We start from the raw sequence: 26,299 nt of genomic DNA, 5'->3' as shown, positions 1-26,299 counted from the left end.
ATTTCTTCTCTCTCTCTCTCTTCCCCTCCTCTCTCTCTCTGTATCATATCAAATATGATGTGATGATAAGAAGTGAATTTTTCTGTTTTCCTTTTATAAATAATTTTTCCAAGGAAGAAAAAAAAACTTTTACAAACTATGCATATATATATATATATATCTTAGAAGATTTCTCGGAATTTTTTGATCATTTTGGATACTCAGTGATCCATTCTAAATGATACTATTTTATATATACCTTGTAAATGATAATACCTTTTAAATGATACTATTTGTTAATACCTTCTAAATGGTACTATTTGATAATACCTTCTAAATGATACTATTTGATAATACCTTCTAAATGATACTATTTGATAATACCTTCGAAATGATACTATTTGATAATACCTTCTAAGTGATACTATTTGATAATACCTTCTAAGTGATACTATTTGATAATACCTTCTAAGTGATACTATTTGAGAATACCTTCTAAGTGATACTATTTGATACACCATCGTTATCACCAATATTATCATTTAATCTGCTACTATCAAAATGTATTATCAATCCCGGATATATACTTCCTTCAGTGAACAATTCATTTTCCTTCTATTCAACCATTTATAATTGTTCCTTTTCATTTCTCTAAAACTATTCATTTTACTTTTTTCTTTTTTTTTAACCTTATGAATATGAGATTTCAATATTTCTGCAAAATTTTATCCCTTTTAGTTACTTACTAAATTTTTATAATCTTTGATTTATGATTATTAACTTTATCATTTTTTGATCAACTTTCCTGTTCTCTTCTTTGTTCTATTATTTCATACTTTTAATTTAGCATTAATTATTTGCTTAATTAATCAGCAAATGAATTTAGACAATATTAATGCATGTAATTGTAAAGTTCATATTGAAACGCTAATACAATGAAATATACGGATAATATCCGGAAATGAGCTGCACTAATTTGCACCGGATAATCCGGATTATAAAAATATCATAACGAGAGTCATATATTTTGCTATTATCAACGAAACATTTATTAAGTTATAAAGTAATTTTGCTAGTTTATAATTTCCACTAAAGAAAAAAAGAAAAATGTCAATAGTATTATTTCAACGTAAAAAAAGGTTGATGAAATTTTAAGTAATTAAGTTAGGGATTCAAATATTTTACTTAAGTTATTTATCAATTAATTCGAATGTAATGTCGTCGAATATTTTTCATAAATTTTTAAAAAATTTTGGTATAAATTTGTTTGATTAAAATTTCTTCTAATTATTATCAAATATAATAGTACAAAATTTTTTCACATTTAATTTGATAATTTTCCAAATTCCATTTTATTTAAATTTGTCAAAATTAAGCATTAAACATACCTTACATATAACAAGTGTAAAATTGTTTATTAAATGTCAATTTTCATCTGAAATTTTTTTGAAAACCTAACTAAAGCAAATAAATGATGGAATTTGGTTTTATCAATTAAAAAAATTTTGAATCTGTCACAAATTACAGTAGTAATTCAAATCATTTATTATAGTATTAGCATTCGAACTATACGGATAGAATAGTAATTGTAGCATAAATTATAGGTCATCAGTGATTTAGCAAGCTTTAAAAGAGGTAATTGTAAATTTAAATTTCGAAAAAGATGGTTTTTTTTTTTGGTTGAATACATATTTATTCATTGAACTACGATAATGCCATTTAACCAATGGTTTTCGTTCAAACTATAATTTGACCCAATTTGCATATTTTACTGGTTCTTTTTTTTTCTTTTTGAAATTACCTCATCAATTTTTCCACCCTTTGTTGATGACAATTTATGAATGATAATTCATTAATCATATGCAATTAATGATTGTTACAGTACTCATTATAATTTATCGCTGATGATATTGTCATTTTTTCCTGCATATCAGTCAATTATTTCATCTATAATTAATTGCCGAAATTTAATTTGTTAATTTATGTCAGTTTTCTTTTTTTTTCCAAATGTTTTCCCTTTCACGTTTTTTTTTTAACGTTATTCGCGAATTTTTTGTAAAATTGTTCATCCTGATATGATTGCCATCCCATTTTAATATACGACTATTATCTTTTTTATTTTCAATTATCTATAGAAAATTTTATTTTGTTAAAATTTTTTTTATTTTATTGAAATCCAAGAATTTTGTTCTGTTAAAATTAAGGAATTTTGTTCCCTTGAAACTTTTTGTTTTGTTGAAACTTAATTAAAATATTCGTTTAATAAATTGGAAAAATCAAAAAAAGAAATCTATGTAATGAACCAATAACAAATCCGGCAATCCGTAAAAAATTTCAAATCCGGCAATCCGTAAAAAATTTTACGGCTTATAGGATTTGTTGTTTATTCATTATGATTTGTTCATTTAAGCACAGTTTACAAATTCTACGAAATTTACAAATATTACAAATATCTTCAACAAATTCTACGCATTTCTTTTTTTCGCTAGAAAAAATTTATTTGGTAGGAAAAAAAATAATTTATTTTTGATCATTCACAGAATTCATATTGTTTTCAATTAATTAGCCGATTATTGATTAAGTGATATTTTTAATGAGTAGTTATCAAATTGATATGTGAAATAAGACAATTATGTTGGTTAAACTTTTGTCCTTCCGAATTAATTAGTCCTCGTTTTTCCTTTTTTTTTCACAACAATTCGCAATTATTTTTATAAATTAAGCCTTATCAACGCTTTTTTTATTTTTTTGAAACTTTTTATGATACTTTTCATAAATTTAAAATCAGTTTAATCGGGCGATAGATTGAAATAGATAATTTAAGATAATCTAATATCATATAAATCGTTTGGGCGATAAATGCTCGACTTTTTCCGTAATTGCAATCATAATCCGGTATTTTTATCAAAAAAAAAAAGAAACGGATGATCTAGCGATATAACTTGGACGACAGTATCATTTTAATAATCATTTCCCGATCAGTAAGTGATAGTGATAATCATTTCGTCATTAAATGGTAATAATCATTATGTTTGTGAATCAGTAGTAAACTGTTAAAAAAGTAGGGTGTTAAAATTTTGAAAAACGAGGGGGATTTTTTTAACCCAAACGGAAAATTTTTTTTTCAACTTTATTCATTAATTAGAAATATTTGTCGAGATTATTAAAGCTATCTAACCATACTTGATCGTTTATCACTTTATCATCAAGTTATATTTGATAAATAGGAAGAAATACTAAGAAAGAGAAATGACTGAGTAATTTTCTACTAATTAAAATTGGATCAAATGTGATAGGGTTAAATTTTTGACTAAATTAAATAAAATAAACTGGAATTAAATGACTTTGAATTATTACGATGAATTTTTTTTTCTTGTAATAACTTTAATTCGCTTTCTTTCTTTTTTCAAATATGAAACTACAAAGTGCTAAACTTCTTTCCGGCAACAATTCTGGCTCATTTTTAAGGTTTAATATTAAAATGGAAGAAAAAAATTTGTTTAAATTACAAATAATTTATTCATTTAGTGACGATAAAATTATTTCAATGTAATGCGAACAATTTCATCACTGATGTTTTCAAATTTCTGTTTTTTTCAAACAAAAATTGAAATTCAAATAATATTTTATAGCATTAATTTAGAACGCAAATTTTAATTGCAACAATAATAATAATTCAAAATTGCGGAGATATTTAATGAAAATTAATAATTTATGGAGGGTTTTTCAAATTACAACTTTTAAGTTGAAATTTTATGATGGAAAAAATTCAAGAAATATTTTGTATGTATTTTAGATTTAGATAAATTAAATTTTAAATTAGAAAATGTGGACAATAAATTATGCAAAGGAAAAAGAAAATGCGACAATAAAATCTTATTTTTTAATATGTAATCTTGTTTTCCGTATTTTCTTTTAAAAACGAATTTTTTTTATTTTTTTATGTCAAATTTCTATCCTGAATTAAGAAATTGAATTGAAGCGGAAAAAATTTATGTTGAAGAGAAAAAAGAAGCGAGTGAAAAAAAAATGGAATAATATGTAATTTCTGACAATTTTTATTTCCGGTATTTAATAATTTAAATTTGATAGTACTGATTATGATAAGAATAGGTGATAGAATACGAGCATATGTGAAAGTTTTAATTTAATCCATTCAAACTAATTTCTTTTTGTTTTATTAATTTGTTCAATTTTTCAATGAAAAAAAGAAGAAATGTAAAATCGTGACATACTAATTATCTTTTTATGTTCATTTTACCAACTTTTCCTTTCTTTCACTTTGCTTCAAATGTATTTTCTTTTTAATGAACCATTTTAAAAAAAGAAAAAAAAAATTGAAATTTCCTTGCATTACACAAACTGCCCTTTTTTCGGAAAAAAAAACGAAATCAAATTAGTAGAAAATTATAGTTGCTACTAACTAACTGATCAATTAATTACTCCATTTCCATTGCCTTTTTCACCTTATACCTTTCTTTTTCGATTAATTAATTAATTACTCCATTTCCATTACCTTTTTTCCTGTTTTTTTCCTTTTTTGTCAAAACTAATGCTATATTTTGTAGTAATATTATTTTATAATTATTTCAATCCTTCTTTGTTTTTATTTTTTGCCATTCTTTTTTTTCCTAATTGCATTTTAGTGGATATATTTTAACCTCAAATCTCGTTTTTTCTTTTTTCTTTCATTTTCTCAAATAAAAATTCATTTCCGGAATGGACCAATTAAAATTTACGTTTTCGGAAATTTCGGGAATTTATGGCATAATTTTTTCGGTTCATAAAATTTTTATGCCTTTTCCAGTGTTATTGTAATTTTACTTCAAATTTATACAAAAACAAATTATATACGAATTTGCTATTAATATTTTTTGTTGTCGTAATTAATCACTGTTATCATTATCAATAATTGCATATATTAAAAAGAGAAAAAATATGTCAAATATTTTCCATGAAATTTTTTAGAGAATCCAAATACATTTAAATTATAAATTTTGGAGATTATTATGGTAATTTTCCTCATTCTCTACGATTTTAATTAAGGGTTAATTAATTGCCATTGTTTTTGTATATATGATAGATTATTATGTTGTAATTATTACAACAAAATTTATGGTATTTAAAATTTGATTAAGATTATTTTTTAAAAAAAAATATTCCAATCAGATAAACGAATTTTTTCATCACTTCTATTGGCAAATTTAATTTAATCTGAAGGTCAAACCAAAAAGGATGGGGGGAAAAAAAGGAAAGAAGCAAAAGAAAAAATGGTGACAAAACGAGTGGGTGGTGATTTGTGAATTTGTCATAATGGATGACAAATTGATATCAATATGTGAAAAGATGCAAAAAAAAAAATTGATGGTGATATATTAGGTACTAGGTACTAGGTGGTAAAAAAAACTTTCCATGTAATGATAGTGAAACTGTGTTAGAATGAATGGTGGCAGTCATCATTGTTGACCTCGACTGTTAATCAACAAATGATAGTTCGAGGTCGATCATTTTTAACTCCATGCTATATACATTTTACCAAAGTTTACCTTTTATCCTCTTTCTCATTTCCGAATCATATATAGTGTATAAAAAAAATTGAAAACTAAAAATTAAAATTTTATTTCCTATCAAATAGTTTAAATTAGAAATGGAATTTGTTTTCGAAATAATTTAATTTAAAATTAAAAATAATTAATAGTCTTGATTATTTTCACTTGTTCGTTTCATTCTTCTTTTTTATTTTCATTTATGTTTTATTTTTTCTTGTTTGTTTATTTTTTTGATTTATTTGTTTATTTATTTATTTATTTATATTACTTATTTATTTATTTTGTTAGATAATATATCTATTCATTTATTCTGGTACTTTTTTTTCACCATTTTCAATTTCATTCCAAAGCATTAAAAATTTATTTGCTGGTTTATTTAAATCCATTTCACTTTATTTATTTCGCAAAAATTTATTTACTGATTTATTTAATTTCATTTAATTTTATTATAATTTTTTTCATTTACTTATCAATTAATCAATTTCTCCATTCATTTTTTTCTTTGTATTCTCGGTTAATTGATTATTTTAATTAATTGATGTATTACATTAGTTTTGCTGCTGTTGTTGTTGTTATCCTCATTGTAATGAATAAGGAAAATCTTGAAAGTTGCGTGAGAAAAACGTGAAATGAGAAAACGCGAAATGAAAACGTGAAATTATGCGTTATACGTATGATAACTGTTACACTCAATTATATATAGCCGAATTTTACCTTGAGATTTTTGTTACTGATCAAGGTGAACTATTACCATATCTTAAATATGTTAGTATTTTTTGATGGTCTAAAAAAAAACCCGTCAATGAATTCTTTTTTTTTAACTATCGAAATATTCGCCTTAATTAGTCTTTTTTTTCGTAACTGGTTCTTTCACTTATTTTTTAATTTGCTGGTAATAAAAGGTGTGAAATTTATGAAGAAAAATGAAGGGATATTAATCATCGTTAATTAGATTAATTACCAAATATTATTCATAATTTTTTTCATTCCTATTATATTTGTATTTTTGAACGATTATTTTATGCCTAAAAATACAAATGATATCGCAATAAACACTTTATTTTTTCTATTTTTACTTTTTTATTAAAATTTTAAGATTAAAATTTGCAATGATTTAATTCAAATTATTAAAAATCCTACTGTGTTTATTATATATTGCCTCCTCTTTGTTTTTTTTCTTTCCTATGAAATTTGGCTAATTCCAATTTTTGTTATAATGCTATTTTATCAAATGTTACTGTATGCTACCATACTTTTTTTTCCATTCAAAGATTTGATAATTCAATAATTCGTTACATTTACTAATTTATTAAATTAAAATGTGGGAATTTTTCAAATTTATTGAAAATTTCATGTAAAATATTTCTTTATATGTATGGTAGAAAAAAAAGAAAAAAAAATCTAAAATAATACATAAATTCTTTCTTTTCGTTTTTTCTTTTGAAATTATATTTTGTAATTTGTAATAAATCCTTCTCTTTTTTCTTTCTTTAACTTATATTTCGCTAATAAATTTTGTTTGTTTTTTCGTGCTGTAAAATCATTATTAATTAATTTCATTAATTATCGAATCCTTTTTTTTTACTTTTTGGGGATAGTCTCAGAAGTGACGATGTTGGATAGTATATCAAAAAAATTGCGCCCAAACATCATCATCATCATCATCATGGTTGAATCGTTGTCATTTTATCCGGCCATTGTGTAATATTAAATTTGATAAAAAATGCTTCAAATTAAGAAGCATTTTTGGAACATATTATCGGTCAGCCTTGCTAATTTTTTCCTAATTAATTAATTAATTAATTAGCTGATTAATCAGTCAATCAACTTTAAATATCTTAATTTGTTACCAATTCCTCTTCCGTTTCCCTCGACTTTTTTCTTTAATTAACCTTTACATTTTCTTAATTTTTACAAGGTTAAAACTTGCATTCAATTTTTTTCTTGTATTCAGTTTTAATTTCGATATATAATTTTAATTATTTCAAAAATAAATGTTGAAGGGGGAACGAAAATTATTAATAAATTGATATTACTATCAGATCTAATATTTGGCATAGAAAAAATTTTGTTATATTTGATTTTTTTCACTCCTAAAATAAACATTTTATGAAAATTTTTGTCAAAATGTTTTCATAAAATATTTTACTTTAATTAATTAAAATTCATCTTATCTTCTCTTATAATTCATACTGTTCAGTGGTTTTTCTTTCTTTTTTTTGCTTTTGAGAAAAATTAAGAATTTTAAAACTTTAATATATTTAAATTTTGGTAATATTTGTGAAGTAAAGCATACTATGATACTGTAATTTTTCATAATTTTGATTAAATTAAGTGAAAAAAAGGTAAAAGTTAATTAATTTTACAGGTATACTGTAACGGCAACATCAGATGGTACTAAATTATCAAATTCAATCAAAGATAAAGGTAATGGTGAGGTAGCTGCAGTACGTATTAAGGCTCGTTATCAATCGGTACAAATATTACCTATGCAAGCATACACTGATTTATTAACTTTTATGAAGTAAGTCATTTTCCTTTCCTAAAATGATAATTGATTGATTAAAATTAAGGAAATAGTAATGATAAGAGGCAATGCATAACTTTTTTCTTTTATTTTTTCCAAAATTTATACCATCCATTGGTTTTTGCGAAATCTTTTATTAATTTAATTAATTAATTAATGCCTTAGTAAAAAGGAATTAAAATGTATGTATTTAAAAGTGTGTTAAAAAGAATTAAAAATACATATGAAATTTGAGCTTTTTTTGAATATTATAATTATAAAATGGAATAAGACAATGAGGAGCAAAAAAAAACGAAATATAGCATTAAATATGTAAAAGGAATTTGTTGAAAAATGATATCGGACAAAAATTTTTAAATTTGAAATGATAAAATTTTAAATTTTTTAAGAATACATATGAAATTTGAGCTTTTTTTGAATGTTATAACTATAAAATTGAGGTGATTTTTTAATTATTCCTTCCCTTAATTATGATTGTAGTTGTGTTTTACATTTTAAATTGAATCTTTCAATTTCGGAATTAAATTTTTAGACAATATTATTTATCACTATGCCATGTTTTGGAGCCAACATTAAGTGTCAAAGCGAAGGAAGATTTGGCTACAGTACTCGTACGTATTATGCACAAATTACATATGGCTAAATATTTCTTGTGCGATTTAATTATGTCTGAAGTGGACGTTCTTGGTATGTATTCTTTTTTTTATTATGAATTTATTATTTTAATTTCATTTCTAATATATTTAATAAAATTTGATTTCGTTTGATAATTTTAGTTTTTATACTTAAAATTTTGCGCAATTTCTTTAAAATATTTTTTCTTTTCTCTTTTTTTTTAGAATGTAATTTTAATGCACGAAAGAATAAAACTCAATGTATTTTATTATAATCTATTAATTTTTTCACAAAAAAAAGAAGGAAAGGAATGATTAGTATTTAGTTAATAAAATTCCAGAAATTTCTTTTGATTACAGAATTTCTTTTCTGATTTAGTGTTGATTGAATTATACTTAATATTAATTAATTAAGAATTGCTTGATTTCCTGGTTATAATAGCTTAAAATTCCATTATCATATCTTTTAATTCAACATGTGGACATAAATTTATTTTTTTTATTAACCTTAAATTAGTAGTAAGAGAAAAGTACAGTAGTATACAGTAGGAAACACATATGTTGAAAATTTTTTCACATCATTTTAAAAATTTTGGTCACAATTTTTTTTTAAAAAAAAGCTAATTAAATTACAGATAATGAACACTTAATGTTTCGTGGCAATTCCTTAGCAACAAAAGCAATGGAAGCATATATGAAATTAGTTGCGGATGAATATCTTCAAGTAAGTCTCTCATCATCCTCTACAAAGTTTCACTTTTATTTAACATATTTAACTTTTACCTAATGCTTCAGTTTAACATCATTTGTTTTGCTAATGAAAATGAATATATGATAATTAATGAGAAATTAACATTCACACAAAGTTATTCATTAATTTTGTAAACCTATATGATTATATGTTTTCCTCTTATTAATAATCATACAATGATACATGTGTACCAAGGAAATATATGTTTATTGATATTAAATATATAATTATGATATATGATATTCGATATACATAGTTTAATAATATTAACTATGCTAAATATGCAGTGGTAATATATGACATCGAGAAAATATAAATTTATCGGCATTAAATATATAATTATGATATATGACATCAAAATATATAGTTTGATTATATTAAATATATTAAATGTACAGTAATAATACATGATATTAAACACAGATAGTATAAATAATAATAAGTACATATAACGTGAAGGAATTATTTACTTATAATATAATTAAAGTGAAAATGAAGTATAATATACAATACAGCATCTTTTTTATTTCGATGATTTTTAGAATACACTTGGTGAATTTGTTAAAATAATGCAGCAGTCTGATAAGGATTGTGAGGTAGATCCATTGAAAATGGCAAATATCAGTGTGATAACATTAGAAAAGAATCGTCATCAGTTGGTGACAAATGTTAAAACTGCATGGTCTAAAATATTAGCAAGGTTGGGTTTTTTTCTTTTTTTAAATTTATATTTCATTTTTAATTTCAACGAATTATGATTCATTTTGATTTTATCTCTTTCATTTGTAACATATTTCAATGTTTTGAATTGAATTAATATTTCAATTGGATGTTTTCTTTTTTTCAGTTACATTCGAAATATTCTTATCCATTCATTGTCATTTATCCAAATATACAATATTTATTAAAATTTATAATTAAGAATTAAATAATAGAAAACATGATATTTGAAACTTTCATTTCTTTTTTTGGTCATTTTTTCATAAAATATGCCAATTAATTCTCTTTACTTTTGTATTAGAAATAAAATTTTATTTAAAATTAGACTTTATTTCAATTTATTTAAGAATTTTCATTCATTAATTTAATTTTAAAAAAAATTAAATTAAGCGATCATACGATATAAAATAAATATTTTATTTCAGTACTGAAATATTTCCAATTGAATTACGTGAAATTTTTGTTACCCTACGAAGACGTTTGGAAAAAGTTGGTCGACTTGATCTTGCTGATACATTAATTTCATCCAGTATTTTCCTGCGATTTCTTTGTCCAGCAATACTTAGTCCTAGTTTGTTCAATTTGGTAAGTAAAGTTTCAAACTTTTTTAAAGTTACTATTTTTTTGGTCTTTTGACCGAATTTTACATTCGAAAAGACTTAACTCATTTTAAATTACGAATAGTTTGGAATAAACTTTTCAGTCGTTTTAATTCTTCAATAATTTCACGATTTTTTTCATGCCATCTTTTTGTATGGTCAATTAATACTTCAGAATTACTATAAAGTAGATGAATAACATTTTGATTTCAAACTTTATTAAATTCTTTTATCAGGATTTCTTCTCTGATAAATGATAATTTCGATTCACATTTTATTTTTTCCAATCTTTTTTTCAAAGGAAAATGCTCTTTTTATTGTATCAATGCATATTATTTTGAAATTATCACTTATTATCACTATTATTATTTCATATATTTGTCGGAACTACATCAATATGATGTTTTCATTCCACTTTTCTATAACTTTTATTTCCAGATTTCCGAATATCCATCCGGAAATGCAGCTCGTAATCTTACATTGATCGCTAAAACATTGCAAACATTAGCAAATTTTACGAAGTTTGGTGGTAAAGAGCACTATATGAATTTTATGAATGAATTTGTTGAACATGAATGGGATAATATGCATCGATATTTGATGAAAATTTCAACACCACCAGCAAACAATCAACGAAATTCGGGTGAAAATGATTGGAATATATCGGTAGATATTGGAAAAGAAGTATCATTATTGCATTCGTATTTAGATGAATTATGGACACCTGAGGTATTTATCTTCTTGTTATTAATTCCTTTTTTTTGAGGATTAAAACGAAACTTTTAATTTTTTTGAATTTATAACTAAAATTAAATCAATAAATTTTTATTCTTCAATATTTTGATTTTGGTAAAATATATGACATTAATATTTATCGTAATTATGGTGGTATTTATTGAACTTTTTATTTACGAAATAATATTTGACTGATAGATTTTTGATGTATCATATTTCTACTATATTAACTTTAAAAGGTAATGAACGAAAAAAATATATGAGATTTTTTTTCCATTGTTTCTAAAAATAGCGAGGATTTTTGTAGTATATTGAAATTAAACTAGCAAAATGTTAGATTTTCCCGATATTTCCAATAAATCTACCTGATATTACCAGAAAATTTATCTAATAGTTTTACCTAATACTAGATTTACCTAATATTACAATGATTAATTTTCAATGGTAGTTTATAATTTCTTTTTTTATTTGTTTAGATTCATGAACAAGCTAGTAAATATGGATCACAGATGGCAGAATTGCGATTAATTTTAGCAAAATTACGCTATATACGTATGCGAAGTGATGGTTGTAGAGATTATGAATTGTTACCGATTGACAGTTCACCTTCTGATTATGATAATACAAATATTTCAAGGTAATACAACAAATTCAAGCATTTCATTAGCATACTAAATGCTTGTCCTATATTTATTATGATTCAACTTTTTATTTATTTATTCACTTATTTTTTGATGATGAGTCAAATTAAATTAATTGATTTCAATTGCCATATATAGTTTCAATATTAAATTTGCATTATTTAAATTTGAAACTTTATTATTAATTTTCAGGTTGCATGCACACAGTAATAATGCGAAATTTCCATCACATATTCGTAATACAGTAAGCGAATCACATGTGATTACAAAAGCGACGCCAGCAGTACATTTGAATACAAATGATGATTATGTATTAGATATAGCCTTATTGAATGATAGTTTGGCAGTACGACAAGCTGGTTTAACCGTACAGAAACACCGGAATGGACATCACCGTAATCAGCGATGTTTCAATGAAAACGCTTCCTGTGAACGGCATAATCGAAGGTTATTGTTTATTTTAGTTTGCCATTGAAGATAAAGGATGTTTTACTTCATTGTTATCATATAGTTGGCAAGGATTACCGTAGGATATATTAGACTTGTTTTATTTCATCGCAGTGAATTAAACATGGGGGATATATATATATATATATATATATTTTTTACTTGATAGCTATTACATTGTTGCCTTCTGCAATGCCTGCTGTAAGTTAATTATTACTGTACTACACAGTAAGGCCTGCTCTTCGTTTTATAACTCTCATATTGTTGCCTTACGATACTTAATGTTGGTAAAGATCACCTTAGGATACAGTAGGCTTGTTCTATTTTATCATTAGGAATAAAAATCGGAACACTTTGTGTTATAGCTATCATATTGCTGCACCATGGTTACGGGTACAATAGGCTTGTTTTTCATCTTGTAACTGTTTTTTGTTTTTTGTTTTTTTGTTTTTTGTTTTTTCATCTTGTAACATCTTGTAACTGTCATATTGCTGCTGTTGGTAAGATTACTGTAGGATGCAGTAGGCTTGTTTTATTCTGCTATTGCAAATGAAAATGGGAATACTTCCTCATTTTATAGCTGTTGCTTCATGATTTTTGCTGTTGGTTAAGATTCTGTGGGTATAATAGAATTATACAAATTTCGGAAGTTTTTCGCGTTTTTATATGAAAACAGCAGAAAGTTTAACTTAAATTACGACAATTGCTTATTTGTCAAGTAAAGTTAACATATTATGTTCAAATTTACTTGAAATTCTGTATTGAAAGATGAGTTTCTGTTTTGTTTACGGAATAATTTTATAATTATACACATTCAATTAAAAATATTTATTGTATTAGAGAATTGTTAAACGATAGATTATCAAAAAATAACTGTCAATCGTTTGCTCGAACAACTGCATCATATAAGTGAATTTTAGGAATCCGTATACAACATTACCAGATATTTCGGCAAGTCGTGAAAGGATTATTGCATTTGATGCTAGCAGTAAGTTAGTAGCACCTGATAATAATACTTTCGTATCACCAAATATTTTATCCGAATATTCAACTGGTGGTTGTCGTGGAAATGAAGATACTGATTCGGATGAAACAACGCATGGGTCTTCAATAATACGTTCTCGTCATTCACGTCCACCACGTAAAAGTAAACGACATACTGCTTCATCAATGGATCGTGAACAAACAACAGTTACATGTCCGGATACTATTGTTGCACCTTCATCTAGTGGATATCAAAGTCAGAATCATAGTAGCAGGTAATGAAGATTTTTTCGATGTAACCTAAAAGGATTTTAGGATTTTTTTCCATTCTTTTATTTTTTTCAAATTTTTCATATATTTCAATTTATCACTTTTTATATTTCTTTATAATTAATAAGTATTCTATTAGTACAATTACTTAATTATTTGATACGATCATTATTTCTGCAGTTTGAGTTCATCGAATAGTAGCAGTCCAGTTGAGCGTATAACAAAACAAACTAATCATCCCACTTATCATTCAACATTGCAACCATCCAATGCAATGTTTAATGCTCACGAATGTATTCCGTCAACATCTTCCTCATCCGGAAATTCTGATAAACCATTAGTTGATGATAATGATCGATATTGTGTACGTTCCGCTCCGTCCACAATGTATAAAACTTCCGCACATCCGTCAAATTTAGAAATAATAAATGGTAGTAATGCTATTTATGATATACCAAAATGTTCATTGCCAAGGTAATTTTTATAGTTAATTTTTTTTATTTTAGATTTGTCACCTTTTTTTCTTAATTTTCTAAAATATATTTGTAATTTCACAAAATTTATCATCTTTAATAAAAATATTTTCTTTTTTTAACCGAGAAGATTAAGCATTAGTTTGCGTTTAAAACAAAGTTTTAACTTTTTTTTAACCTTTCCTCATTTTTTTTCCAATATCTTTTCTAAATTGTAGTATAATTTGGATTTTTGCATTTCCAGAACTAATCCACACTGTTCTTCACGTAATACAGCAGCTATGGCTAGTGGAACTATATTGAAACCAACATTAATTGATATCGAAAATGATGGTGGTAATGAAATATCATTAGCTGTACCAGCAAGATCTCCTGATTGTGGTAATAGCAGTAGTAGTAGTAATAATAATAATGATAGTAATAATAATAATAATAACAATAATAATAAGAAGAAAAATTATGACTACGATAATGATAAAGCGGATAACATTGATGGTATTGATGATGATAATGATGATGATGATGGTGATGGCGATAATAATATTGCAAAAGAATGTAGTACAAAATGGTGCTTTACCGAAAAACGAACAAGGTTTTTTATTTTCTTATTTTTCAATTAATCATTTTAGTATTCAAATTTAAATTTGTTCCTTTTCTTTTAAATGGTATTTTAAATAGTAGACGTTTTGAATTTTATCAAGTAAGTCATATATGTAAGTAATATTATGTAGGTAACTCCAAAAGTCAGAACCAATAATCGGAACCATTAGGAAGGTAGTAGTTTTGTTTGGTCAGAATCATTAGAAGGGAGTAGTTTCAATTTGCTTTAATGGTCACATTTATTAGGAAGGGAGTAATTTCATTTATTCAAATGATCAGATTCATTACGAATGCAGTATTTTTGATTTACTCTAATGGTCATAATCATTAGGAAGGTAGTAATTTCGTTTGTTCAAATGGTCAGAATAATTAGAAGAGTAGTAACTAATTTCATTTGATTGAATAATGAGAATCATTAGGAAAACATTTATTTTTCCTACACAAATAATTAGTTGCAATATTGTAATGTATTGTTTAAAAAGGTATGCTTTTTAAAAAAGTTTAAAGATTCAATCAATCATTGTTACTTGAAAAATTTATCAAAATTTAAATGACCATTTTAGCAAACAAGTAAAAGAATGCTAAATCTATTTTGGCAACAGTAATATCTCTTCTTTATTTAACCTCCTTATCATTGACTGTATTTTAATTTTGCAATTTTAAAATTTTTTTCGGCCTAATTTCTTCTTCTTTCAGTGGTATGAAGCAATGGCCAAGAAAAGAGTTGCAGACACTCAGCCAACAGGTAGACAAAAATTTCGATTTATTATATTACCTCATATGCTAATTTATTTAATTAATTGAAGTGAATTAAGGAGAACTTGCAGAAAAAGTTTTATATATATATATATATATATCTGTGTCTGTATTCGGGATGAAACGATCATTGCTTATTTATGACCACTTATGATATCATATCATTATCCTTAAATCATATCACTATCATTAAATCATTACCCTTAAGAAGTGTTATTCTTTCAATACAGAATATTAAAATAATTTAGAACTTGTGCATATGGAATTGATAAGATTTTCTTGCTTTAAAAAAAGCTTATCATCAAAATATTTTAGGTGATTTTAAAAAAAAACATTGCATAAAATTTAATTTCAAAAATAATTTCTCTTCATTTTAGGAAATAATCGAGCAACAAAAGCGTGAAATTCGACGATTAATGAAGGAGAACGAAGAATTGAAACGACGTGTTGCTAGACAGAATCAAACAATTAATGATTCCAAAACTGACAATTCTCAAACGGTACCGATAAATTTCAAAATTTGATAATTCTTTAAAATTTATAAGAAAAAAAGAAGGAAAGCTAGCAATAATATTGCATGTATATATAAATTTCTATAATAAGTGTTTTTTTTTCTGGGAATTTTATAATAAATTTGATATAATTTTATATTTAAGAAAAATAAAAATTTTATCATTAAATTTGATAAAACATTTCTTATCAAAAATTATATCATTGAGTAATTATTGGAAAAAAAGGACCAAAGCTATTAATAATATTTTATATAATTAATATCAATGATTTGCAATAATTTTATTAATTATTCCAATTTATGAGTTATGTTTTCTTCTTATTAATCTTTTTAAACCTTTAAATCTTTCTAATCATAATTTGTTATTGGCATCATCATACTTTTTCTTTTTTTATTTTTAAATTACACTATCCCTTTTAATTATATTATTGTAACAAAAAAAAAAAAAGAAAATTTAAAAATAAAAAATTTTACTATTCTTTTGTTATTTATTATTGATTATTTAGATTATACGTGATGATTATGTATCAGAAGAAAGTTACGATTCGTTAAGTTCATCCAATGACCTTCAATTATCAACGAAGAATGCTAAAGCGATTACTCATTGTTAGAAATAAAAAAAAAAATATATAAAAAATAAAAAATAAGAAAAAATTTTGCAATTTTATCACAATATTCAATTTCATTGCAATAAACCTCAAAGTCTGAATTTCTTGTTTTTTCTTCTTTGTGTGTGTTTTTTCTAGTTTAAATTAATTTTTTTTGATGAAATGATAATATAATCAGTCTTAAATAGCTTAATTAAGTTTGGTCAATTAACTAATTGATTACATGATAAGTGATTCAATTCAGCTGGTGATTCTATTTCTCATCATAATGTTAGATTCATAATTACAATTACTACTGGATGAAAATTACTTACTGTGCACTGTATATGGATTCATATATTTGATATTTTCTTTTTTTCTTGGATAGTGTTTTTTTAATATTCAGTTCCTTATGTTCTTTCTTCTTTTTTTTGTTACTCTTTCATATCAAATCTTTTTTGTAAATAATTTTATTTGAAGTAGACAATAAATGTATTATCATTAATCATTTCAAATTTCAAAATTAAAATTTTAAATTTAGAAAAGAAAGAAAAATCCTTGCAATTATACCAAATGTATGCAGTTTTTACGAGAAATTTCAAAAATATTCGGTAAACATTATTATCATTCATATGACTTCGTCAACCTCGAAAATTAATGATTTCATTGTTTCGGAATTATTTATTATGTTGGCACTATGCTGGATTAATGATTCCAGAAAAAAAAACGAAATTTTCAAACTTTTTTAAAAAAAGAAAGAAAAACGAAGGGGAAAAAAATGTTATAACAAATAATAATCCCTTGTTCTAAATACTGAGCTTCATCATATTGTGCATATATGTATACATTATGTTTGTCGATTTTTCTTCGTTTCTATTTTCGAATAAAAAAAAAGAAATCAGTAATTGTAAGCTATCCGGTTGAATAAACCATAAAAATGGATGCAAAACTATTAATGTAAATTTCTTCGGTTGAATAATCCAGTAAAAACCGATGGATACGAAAATGTTTTTCCGATTAATAATTTGAAATTCTTGGGTTGAATTACCCATGAAGACAAATTGATGTGCAATTGTTTTTCAGTTTACCTGATTCTTCGATTGAATAATTCATAGGAAGGAATGTAAAACTATTATTTTCGATGATATAAGATCCTCCTACAAATAAGGGATGTGGTAAAATATCAAGTTCTATCACTGATTTAGAATTGCTTGATTTTTACCGGTTTAATATCTGTTGCTTCCATTTCGCTAAAGATTTCAGAATATTGCCACAATATGCGACATACATCTATCATTGAGAATCTCACATAACTCATTACTAATCAGTTACCCTTTTTAATATGTGTCGATCTGTCAAAAAAAATTTTTACGTCAATTTTAAAAATTTATTCACTATGATACATGTACAAATGATGCTTTAAAGATAAGAGTTTCAAGGAAACTAATTTAATTTCAAGTGTTAATAGTTTGAACGTAGTCATAACAAATTTACATAAATAATAAAATTCAAAATTTTTTTAAAGCATCAGCAAGACAAATAAATGTAGGGATGAATGGGGAGGATAACTGACCATCTATGTGTAGATAACACAAAAAAAGAAAAAAAGAAAAAAGAAAGGGAAACTGAAAAACAACCGAAAAGTAAAACTTACAACTTATCAACCACTATGATTCGTTCGTAAAATTAAATTTGGAAATTGAATGTATTAGATATCATGCAGACCATACTAACAGTAATAAGCGGAATCGGTGAAATGTTAAAATTCAAATGATATCGTAAATATTACAAAATTAAAAAACTCTTTTTTTCATGTAATTTAAGAGAAAGACGACAATTCCAGTCTGAATTTATCTAAGGTAATTATATCATTAAAGTTATGGATAGTGGAAATTTTGAAATTCTGATAATTAACTATTTAATTATTCGAAATGATTATTCGTGGGCATAATGTAACTCATAGCTGGTAAAGCAGAGGAAGAAAATGTAATGAGAAGAATGTAAAGTAACAATTGTTGAATTATTGTTTTGAAAATGATATTTAAATACTAACATTCTTACAGTAAATATCACTATCACTGAACTGCTATTTACAATGAATAAAAATTTTCACAAATATTTTCAATAATATTGCTATCCTGGAACAAAAAGAAAGTTAGACTAAATAATGAAATTTGACCTTGAATAAATGTTTTAAGATTACCGATAATACTATCTGACAGATATTGAATGAAAAAAAAGAAAGAAAATAATTCAGCTCTGATTCGATTCCGAAGTAGCTCTTAATTCAGCTTTTTTAATGAGTGCCAAGAGTAGTGGTGGAGAAATTTGTATATCCCAGAGTTGCAACACAATAAGGTTGTTCGTTTCATTGATATAATCACTTGGCGTATACGATAGTTTCACGTGTACTTGTGTACCTAAACTTCTCATAACTTTCGCATACCTACCTGTTACTTTTTTCATCTTTTTTTTTAGACATTTTCACAATATTATTAAACAGTATCAGGTTATGCTAAAGTAGAAAGATATCAGTTTCAATTTTGATTCATCTATTATGACGTGTAAAATAGTCAGTCTGATACATGAGTAATCAATTAATTGATTGATTAATTAATTGCGCTATTTTAAGATAAAGGCCAATTATCATAATCAGAAAGATTATAAAAACATTAACTTCTTTTTCTAAATTCCTTACCCATTCTACTGTTGCATCCATGTGGAAACCAATACATGCAACTGTTATTATTGTGAAATACATAAATCAAATCCATTTTATCGTTTTGATTGCCAAAATGAAATCTTCAAAGAAAAAGAGTAATTGCTATGATTAAAATTAGTTAAGGTATATAATTTCATTCTTGTCCTAGATAAATGCTTAAAATGAGATGAACTTTTAAAAAAAGGATTAAATAAAAATAAGTAGTTAAATCAGCACTTTTCAAAAGTTGAAGTTAAAATATTTGAAATATGTGAATACTCAGTGACAAAATAAGAAGGAAAAAAACAGTCTGTCTTTCGTTTAATTCATTGAGCTGTACATTTGTAAACATTTAGGGGACAATTTAAAAACTAAATTAATAAATATATGAAAAAAAAAATATATTTAATGAAGAAAAAAGTCATACGTACTGTAAATGCTTATGAAATTGAACAGGGAAATGACGTTGGTGAATATTAATATTCATAATGCCATCAGCTGATGACAAATTAAATGAATGCATAACCAATACCTGAATATATATCGTTGTTAAGGTTATTATCAAAGTGCTGATTGATAATAATACCAATGTTATTAATATTCTTTGCAGTAGCTGTATATGATATTATCGTACCAGGTCGAAGAAGTAAAGTGAATGTATGGCAAGCTTGTATGCTACAGAATAACCTACCTCTAATTGTTTAAAATAACTTACCTCCAATAACTACCTTCTAGAATAACCTAACTTTAATAACTCTCCTCCGGAATAATTTACCTCTAATGATTGAATCATCTTTCCCCGATCACTGTGATAATTGAATTAAATGAAATCTTAAGCTAGTTTTCGCATATGATAATAAGATTAGACAGTTTATACTAAAATTTATTACATGTGAATTTTTAGATGAAAATGTCGTTGTTGACAACGGTTTAATCGATGAAACAATTAGACATATCTAAAATTCATCGTGATTAATTCCATTTCCAAATAAAAAATAAAAGGATAGGAAATTCGATATGACTCATGGATAAGATCAATTTTACTCCTTCTTTTTGAAACAAATCGGAAATAGATGGCATCACGAGGTAAGTGAATATGCAAATTTGTTATGTTAAATTCACCTTGTAGTACGGTTATTGATATTTTGATCAGCAAAGTAAAAGGAACATTTAATAAAAAATTTAGATGAAAAAAAAGGAGGGTCAGTGAAATTTTTATGAAAAATGAAGTAATAAATATACGTTTTGATCAATCTGACCAATACGATGTAAACAAATATTTGATATCGGAAAATTATCAGTGTCATTTGTGAACTCTATACTATTCTCTTTCAATAACGCCATTGTCCAGCACTGAATTGCTAAATTTAGACGATCCAAATAAGTATTTATCGAATCCATAATCTACAAAAATTATTCGTGGAAATGGGAAGAAAAGAAAAATTTTTCAACATTTGTAAAGAGATTGGAGACGGTAATTAAAATTCAAAGAATTGAATGAATAAGACCATTTATTGCCCTCATACTTTTAGCATTCAAACAAAAGGACAACGAAATGTCTAAAGATTTGACGCAAAAATCCGTGATACGATGAAGAACATCATTAAGTGATCATGATGACAGCAGAAAATAGATCTGTTTTAGAAAAAACGAAAAAGAATAAATGAGAATTTTTTGAAAGATTCATCTAAAACAATAATTCTGCATCTGTGATAAAATTTTGAATTCAGAAGGAAGAAAATTCCATAAATGAAACCTTGCAAGCTTGTTCATGTAAATTATTATCAGGTAATTCCTTGATACGTTTTACTTCAAAACCATTTAAAATCAAATGTAATGCCTGAAATGTATAACCAAACTAAAACCTTTAAAGTGTTCAATCCAAAAACCACTACGAAATTTTTATTTTTCTAAAAAGGAAGATCCTACTAGAATACTTCTGTTCCAGTACGAACAACAGGCCATTCTTCTTAGTTTGGAATATCTAGCTGACGTTCTAGTAGGCTTATTTGAAACTTTGAAAATATATCTCATACTGAATATTAAAAAACAATTAACTAAACTAAGCATCTAATTGACTAAATGTGTGTCACATTTTAATGTGTGACATTAAAGTCGAATCTGATGACTAACAATTAAAGTTATAAACAACTTACTGCTTGTTCATTCCCATTCAGCACGCATTGTTGGATATGATGAATTTTCGTGCAACCAATATTAATACCTTAAAATTTTTTTTCAATATATTCAACTCATTTTCACTAACAAATTAGCCGACGATTAAAATAAAAGAAACAAAGGCCTGTTTCAAGAGACTATTTGCTTGTTTGTAAACAATTGCATAGTGGAGATACAACTGTTATAACATAACTAAATAATCCAGTTTAAATGGAAAAGAAAAGATTAGGAATGATTTCTAATCCATCATAATTATTTTGAAACTATTATGTGCAGTTTATTTGCAAGCAATGCATTTGATTCGAGAAATCCATTTCCACCTTATGTTATTAACACATTTCTTACTTATTTTTAGACTACCAGGAATAAGACTACCGGATTGATATATTCATGATATACTCATACCATCAAGAATTCTTGGCCACACTCAATTGATTTTCTTTAATAACCGGATCCGGATAGCCGAATTGCATCTCAGCATAAAACAAATATAAGTGAAGAATCAAAACCAAAAAATAAAAGCAAAAAAAATACCATATTTGATTAGTGTATCAAGAAAACAAAATCCACCACCATTGCAGCCTATCTCTATGACAATATCGAAAAGGCGGTGTTTTGTTTCATAATTTAAGCGTTCAAATAATTTTGCTCGATATTCCAATGAAAGGCATGATAATGAAATTTTGAAAATCCTGAAAAAAAAAACAAGCAGAGAAAGAGGAAAGAAAAGAATAAAAGCATCAGAAATCAATAATACCTATTAAATGCTAAATGGAAGAAGGTATTAATTAAAGTATTGTGATATGAAGAAAACGTATTGATAGAAATTCTTACCCACATCTATGATGTTTTGGTGCATAGCAATTATCGGATAACATCTGAACAAATTTAGAAATATTTTCATTGGCTGTAAACAAGGCCTAAAATATTGAAATAAATTCATAAATGTTATGTTTGCTGTAATTATAAGCTCATTTATTCATGCTCACTGATAAATTCCATTGTTATGTGTTAAATTTTGGCCACTTTTTATCTTTGTCCCTTTCAATAATATTAATTTCTACCAATTATTTATTACTTGCCAGATTTTTTACAGTTAAATAATATGAAAATATTTTGTGCCTTATAAATCTTTTGGAAGTTGCCATGTTCATTGAATATGTTAGTTCAAATAAAATCCATTATGAATTGCATCATAATCATTGCATTTACTTCCCTTAACTCAGAATATTCTTATATTTTCTCTATTCCAAGCAGGGAACGATATGTCTACATAAAGTGAAATTCTTAAACACTTCCATTTCTAAGATAGGGCTATAATTCTTCTATATCTCAGAAAAAAAAACACTGGTAGTTAAAGTCATAGGTAGTTCACCATTTTCCTTTTCTTGTAATCTTGAAAATTTTTGAAAATATAACTTACGAAAACAATTTCATCGAAATTTTCAGATGCTGAAATACACCATCTCTTCATTATTCGTAACTGCTTTAGAAATTCAAACGCGTTTTGTTCTATTAAACACTTGCGCAACAGAAGATAATGCTTCTCGAAATCTTTACTCTGAAAAATACTCCGTTTTAAATCGGCAAAAAAAGGTATATCCTAAGTTTTTAATCACAATTTATTAACCTTCCACCAGTAATTTTTCAATATTTCATCTTTAAAAGAAAGAGAGGGCTTAGCTATCGTTTTATATATCAGCATCGCTCCAATGATTGATATTTGAAGCTAACTTGTACTGTAGAAACCCTTCAACTAAGACGAATTGTTTTGTATGATTTTAACAGCTCAACTCATTTATTCATTTCATTTTTTTTTCGTAATCAAATCTCAATCAACTTCCAATATCATTAATCAATCTCATCATTTCCAGTATCATTTTTTTCCTGACTACTAAATAAGGTATTTCAGGACAGCGAGTATAATATAATGTTTCTTGTTTCAAAATCCATCACTTACAAAATAATCATTGATGGACATCATTAGTACTGGACAACAGTAACATATTATTATTACTGAAAAACAATAAATAACAATAAGCAAGTAACAATAACAGAACCAACCTCTTGAATAATCCTAAAAAGAATATGGTTTAATTCACTTGCTTTTGCTCTTCGTATTTGCTGTAAAGGTGACTGAAGATTGTACTGACGAATTTTCCTGAAAACAGATAAGTATGCCTTCGGAAAATAAGCTGATCCAAAAGAAAGCACCCATATTGTTCATCTAAGTGTTAATTTTGCAATGCTCACGAAAATATTTAAAATAGCCTGATGTAAGTATATTTTCGAGCAAAAGGAAAATCCTTTAAAGCAGGAGAAAATAGGGTTTGGAAAAAGAAAAAGAATCAATAAAAGTTTCAGCTTAAAAAGAAAAATAATCTCAATATTGCAATACGACAAAACATCCTCTTCCAGCTAATTGTAAAAAAGACAAAACTTTTTCATTCTAAAGATGGAAAAGTAGCTAATAATTGTCTGATTTTTGTTGTTGTAGAAAAAATATATACATATTCTGGAAGAATAAAATAAGCCATTTACATAAATCCTATAGAACTTTCTAATGTATAAGAAGGTAAATAACGTTATTGGAAAAATGATACAACTCACATCCAAAATATACGAAGAACACAGCTTTCTTCTAATTTTTTGGCCACAAATGCTAATTCCGATTGTGCTATAGCAGCGGATATTTTTGTTCCTTTTAAAAAGTTCTGATCATCACGAAAATTTCCATCATCAATCACACCATAAAATTGCTGCTTCTGAAAATAAGCGTATAAAACGTATAATTTTCACAGATTTTCTAATAAATCCTTTTTTTTTCACTACATTTCCTTTAATTGTTGTTTTCCAATACGAAATTAAAAACTTGAACGGAAAATTAGACTTCCTCTTTTTTATCCATCGTTCAATATTATAAATAATAGTATGGTGAAAAAATTGTTGCAGATAATAGCTGAACTAAGCTTACTGTCAAAACTAATCGATTAAAAGAAAAGTAAATATAATTTTATAGATGACAATTTTTCACTCATCCTTAGAATGCAATATCCAAAACGAAAAAGAAAAAACAACAACAGTGAAATTACTCGCAACACTTTGTCAATTATTGGCGAGACAGATCGAGTACGGTTAGTTGTAGCAGTAAATCCATCAGCGGTCATTTCGATGTATTTTCTAATCAATCTACGAGGTATATGATTGTTGTTTTTTCCTGATTTCTGAAACTTTTATACAAATCAATTTTCCAGTAAAAGAATTGATAATCTTAGCAGGTAAACCTGAAAAAGTGTTAATTTTATCATTGTTGCAAAGATCAAAATGACAATGTATGTAACGTTATTTCAATAAAACTCATCTATGCTAATATTATATTCTTCTAATTTCTCATGTAAGTAAATACTTTAAACATGAATTAAGATGGATAAATTCTACAAATCTTTATAAGTTATATTAGCCTCATCGGCTATTGAAAGCTGAGCTAAGTGTGAATTGAAAGGTGATTTCGTGTGATCAGATGAGAAATTCTTCTGTAAGATAATCCTATTTATCCAACCCGTAATTAATGTACTATCACAAACTTAGAGATGTTAGAGATGCGGTTTTCTTTCTTTTTTTTTTGAAACCGTAGGCTAATATTCTGAAGCAAGTAAAGATACTAATAAATAAATATATTAATATACTAATAGATAACTATGTCAATACACTAATAAATAAGTGCGCTAAATAAATATGTTCAAGTGCCGATTAATTCCATGTTAGAATCAGTTACCCTTATTGAGTATTATCATTTCAAAGAGAAGATTTACCACTTCCATCGCATCATATAAATGAAACATTTAACCAATCACTTTCTCATCTTTTTGTCAACTCTTCGATATTATCAATTGGAATAATCGATTCGAGATATTCAAAAATAAAAAGCTACCTTTCTCACAATTTGACGACTCGACGCACAGGACATATCATGCTTCCTTTCACGAATGAATAACTTTTGGTATTCAAAATTCTTCTTCTAAGTGATAAAATTCGCATCACTTTGATAAGTAATAAAAAGTTGAAAATTTAATATTTACATCTTCTTAATCAACAGGAGCTCAAATTATAATACCACTAAGAAAAAAATTGGGGATTTTTTTCTTTTTTAAAATTCGATTAAAAAAAACTCCCTTGTAATCTACTGCACATATATCGATGGTATTGAGTGGTGATAAAGAATGAAAAGATAAACAAGAATAATTATTAGAAATTACTTCGCTGGAGCGAAACCACCATGTCTTTTTATAATCCATCCTTCGAGGACATTTCACTATATCATCATAATCATGACGTTGACGTTTTCGTTTAATCCCTCTTGAATTCACTATTTCATCACTTTCCTAAAATTTAATCTAATAAATTGACCAATGTAGAAGGAATAAAATAAATTATTGTGATATATTTGAAACAGTAACATATTAATATATGTGATATATTTTATATTTTCTTAATCGAAGTGATTAATCAAAAAAGAATGAAGTATATTTATGAAGATTGAGATGAATTGAATGTCGATGATCTAAAATGAGTGATGGTGAAATGAGGACAGAGAGAGAGAGAGAGGAGGGAGGAGGAGAGAGAGGAGGGAGAGAGAGAGGAGGAAGAAGAGAGAGAAGGAAAGGGAAAAGAACGAAC

General features: G+C 25.7%; 2 protein-coding genes across 2 annotated transcripts in view; one reads left to right on the top strand and one right to left on the bottom strand.

Moving 5' to 3' along the window:
• LOAG_18428 (hypothetical protein) overlaps positions 1-16,767 on the top strand; it is a gene marked incomplete at its 3' end in the record, with an annotated part of 18,196 nt that extends 1,429 nt beyond the window's left edge. The window contains exons 3-16 of the mRNA XM_020451087.1: positions 7,897-8,052; positions 8,588-8,742; positions 9,305-9,393; positions 9,963-10,120; positions 10,566-10,725; positions 11,178-11,468; positions 11,951-12,111; positions 12,308-12,562; positions 13,483-13,821; positions 13,997-14,290; positions 14,534-14,881; positions 15,586-15,634; positions 16,023-16,145; positions 16,663-16,767. Coding sequence (XP_020305164.1) covers positions 7,897-8,052; positions 8,588-8,742; positions 9,305-9,393; positions 9,963-10,120; positions 10,566-10,725; positions 11,178-11,468; positions 11,951-12,111; positions 12,308-12,562; positions 13,483-13,821; positions 13,997-14,290; positions 14,534-14,881; positions 15,586-15,634; positions 16,023-16,145; positions 16,663-16,767 — 2,683 coding nt within the window. The remainder of the gene's footprint in view (positions 1-7,896; positions 8,053-8,587; positions 8,743-9,304; positions 9,394-9,962; positions 10,121-10,565; positions 10,726-11,177; positions 11,469-11,950; positions 12,112-12,307; positions 12,563-13,482; positions 13,822-13,996; positions 14,291-14,533; positions 14,882-15,585; positions 15,635-16,022; positions 16,146-16,662) is intronic.
• Positions 16,768-19,865: 3,098 nt separating this feature from the next.
• Positions 19,866-26,299, bottom strand: part of LOAG_18427 (hypothetical protein) — a gene marked incomplete at its 3' end in the record, with an annotated part of 8,625 nt that continues 2,191 nt past the window's right edge. Inside the window, exons 5-17 of the mRNA XM_020451086.1 lie at positions 25,879-26,004; positions 25,554-25,640; positions 24,715-24,846; positions 24,233-24,387; positions 23,687-23,783; positions 23,046-23,183; positions 22,457-22,542; positions 22,157-22,314; positions 21,601-21,668; positions 21,201-21,284; positions 20,687-20,848; positions 20,335-20,400; positions 19,866-19,976 (exon numbers count right to left, since the gene is read on the bottom strand). Coding sequence (XP_020305163.1) covers positions 19,866-19,976; positions 20,335-20,400; positions 20,687-20,848; positions 21,201-21,284; positions 21,601-21,668; positions 22,157-22,314; positions 22,457-22,542; positions 23,046-23,183; positions 23,687-23,783; positions 24,233-24,387; positions 24,715-24,846; positions 25,554-25,640; positions 25,879-26,004 — 1,470 coding nt within the window. The remainder of the gene's footprint in view (positions 19,977-20,334; positions 20,401-20,686; positions 20,849-21,200; positions 21,285-21,600; positions 21,669-22,156; positions 22,315-22,456; positions 22,543-23,045; positions 23,184-23,686; positions 23,784-24,232; positions 24,388-24,714; positions 24,847-25,553; positions 25,641-25,878; positions 26,005-26,299) is intronic.

This window comes from Loa loa (assembly GCF_000183805.2).
Source record: "Loa loa unplaced genomic scaffold supercont3.308, whole genome shotgun sequence".
Taxonomy (NCBI): Eukaryota; Metazoa; Nematoda; class Chromadorea; order Rhabditida; family Onchocercidae; genus Loa; species Loa loa.
Note: the sequence above shows the minus strand (reverse complement) of the source record. Positions and strands in the feature narration are given on the sequence as shown.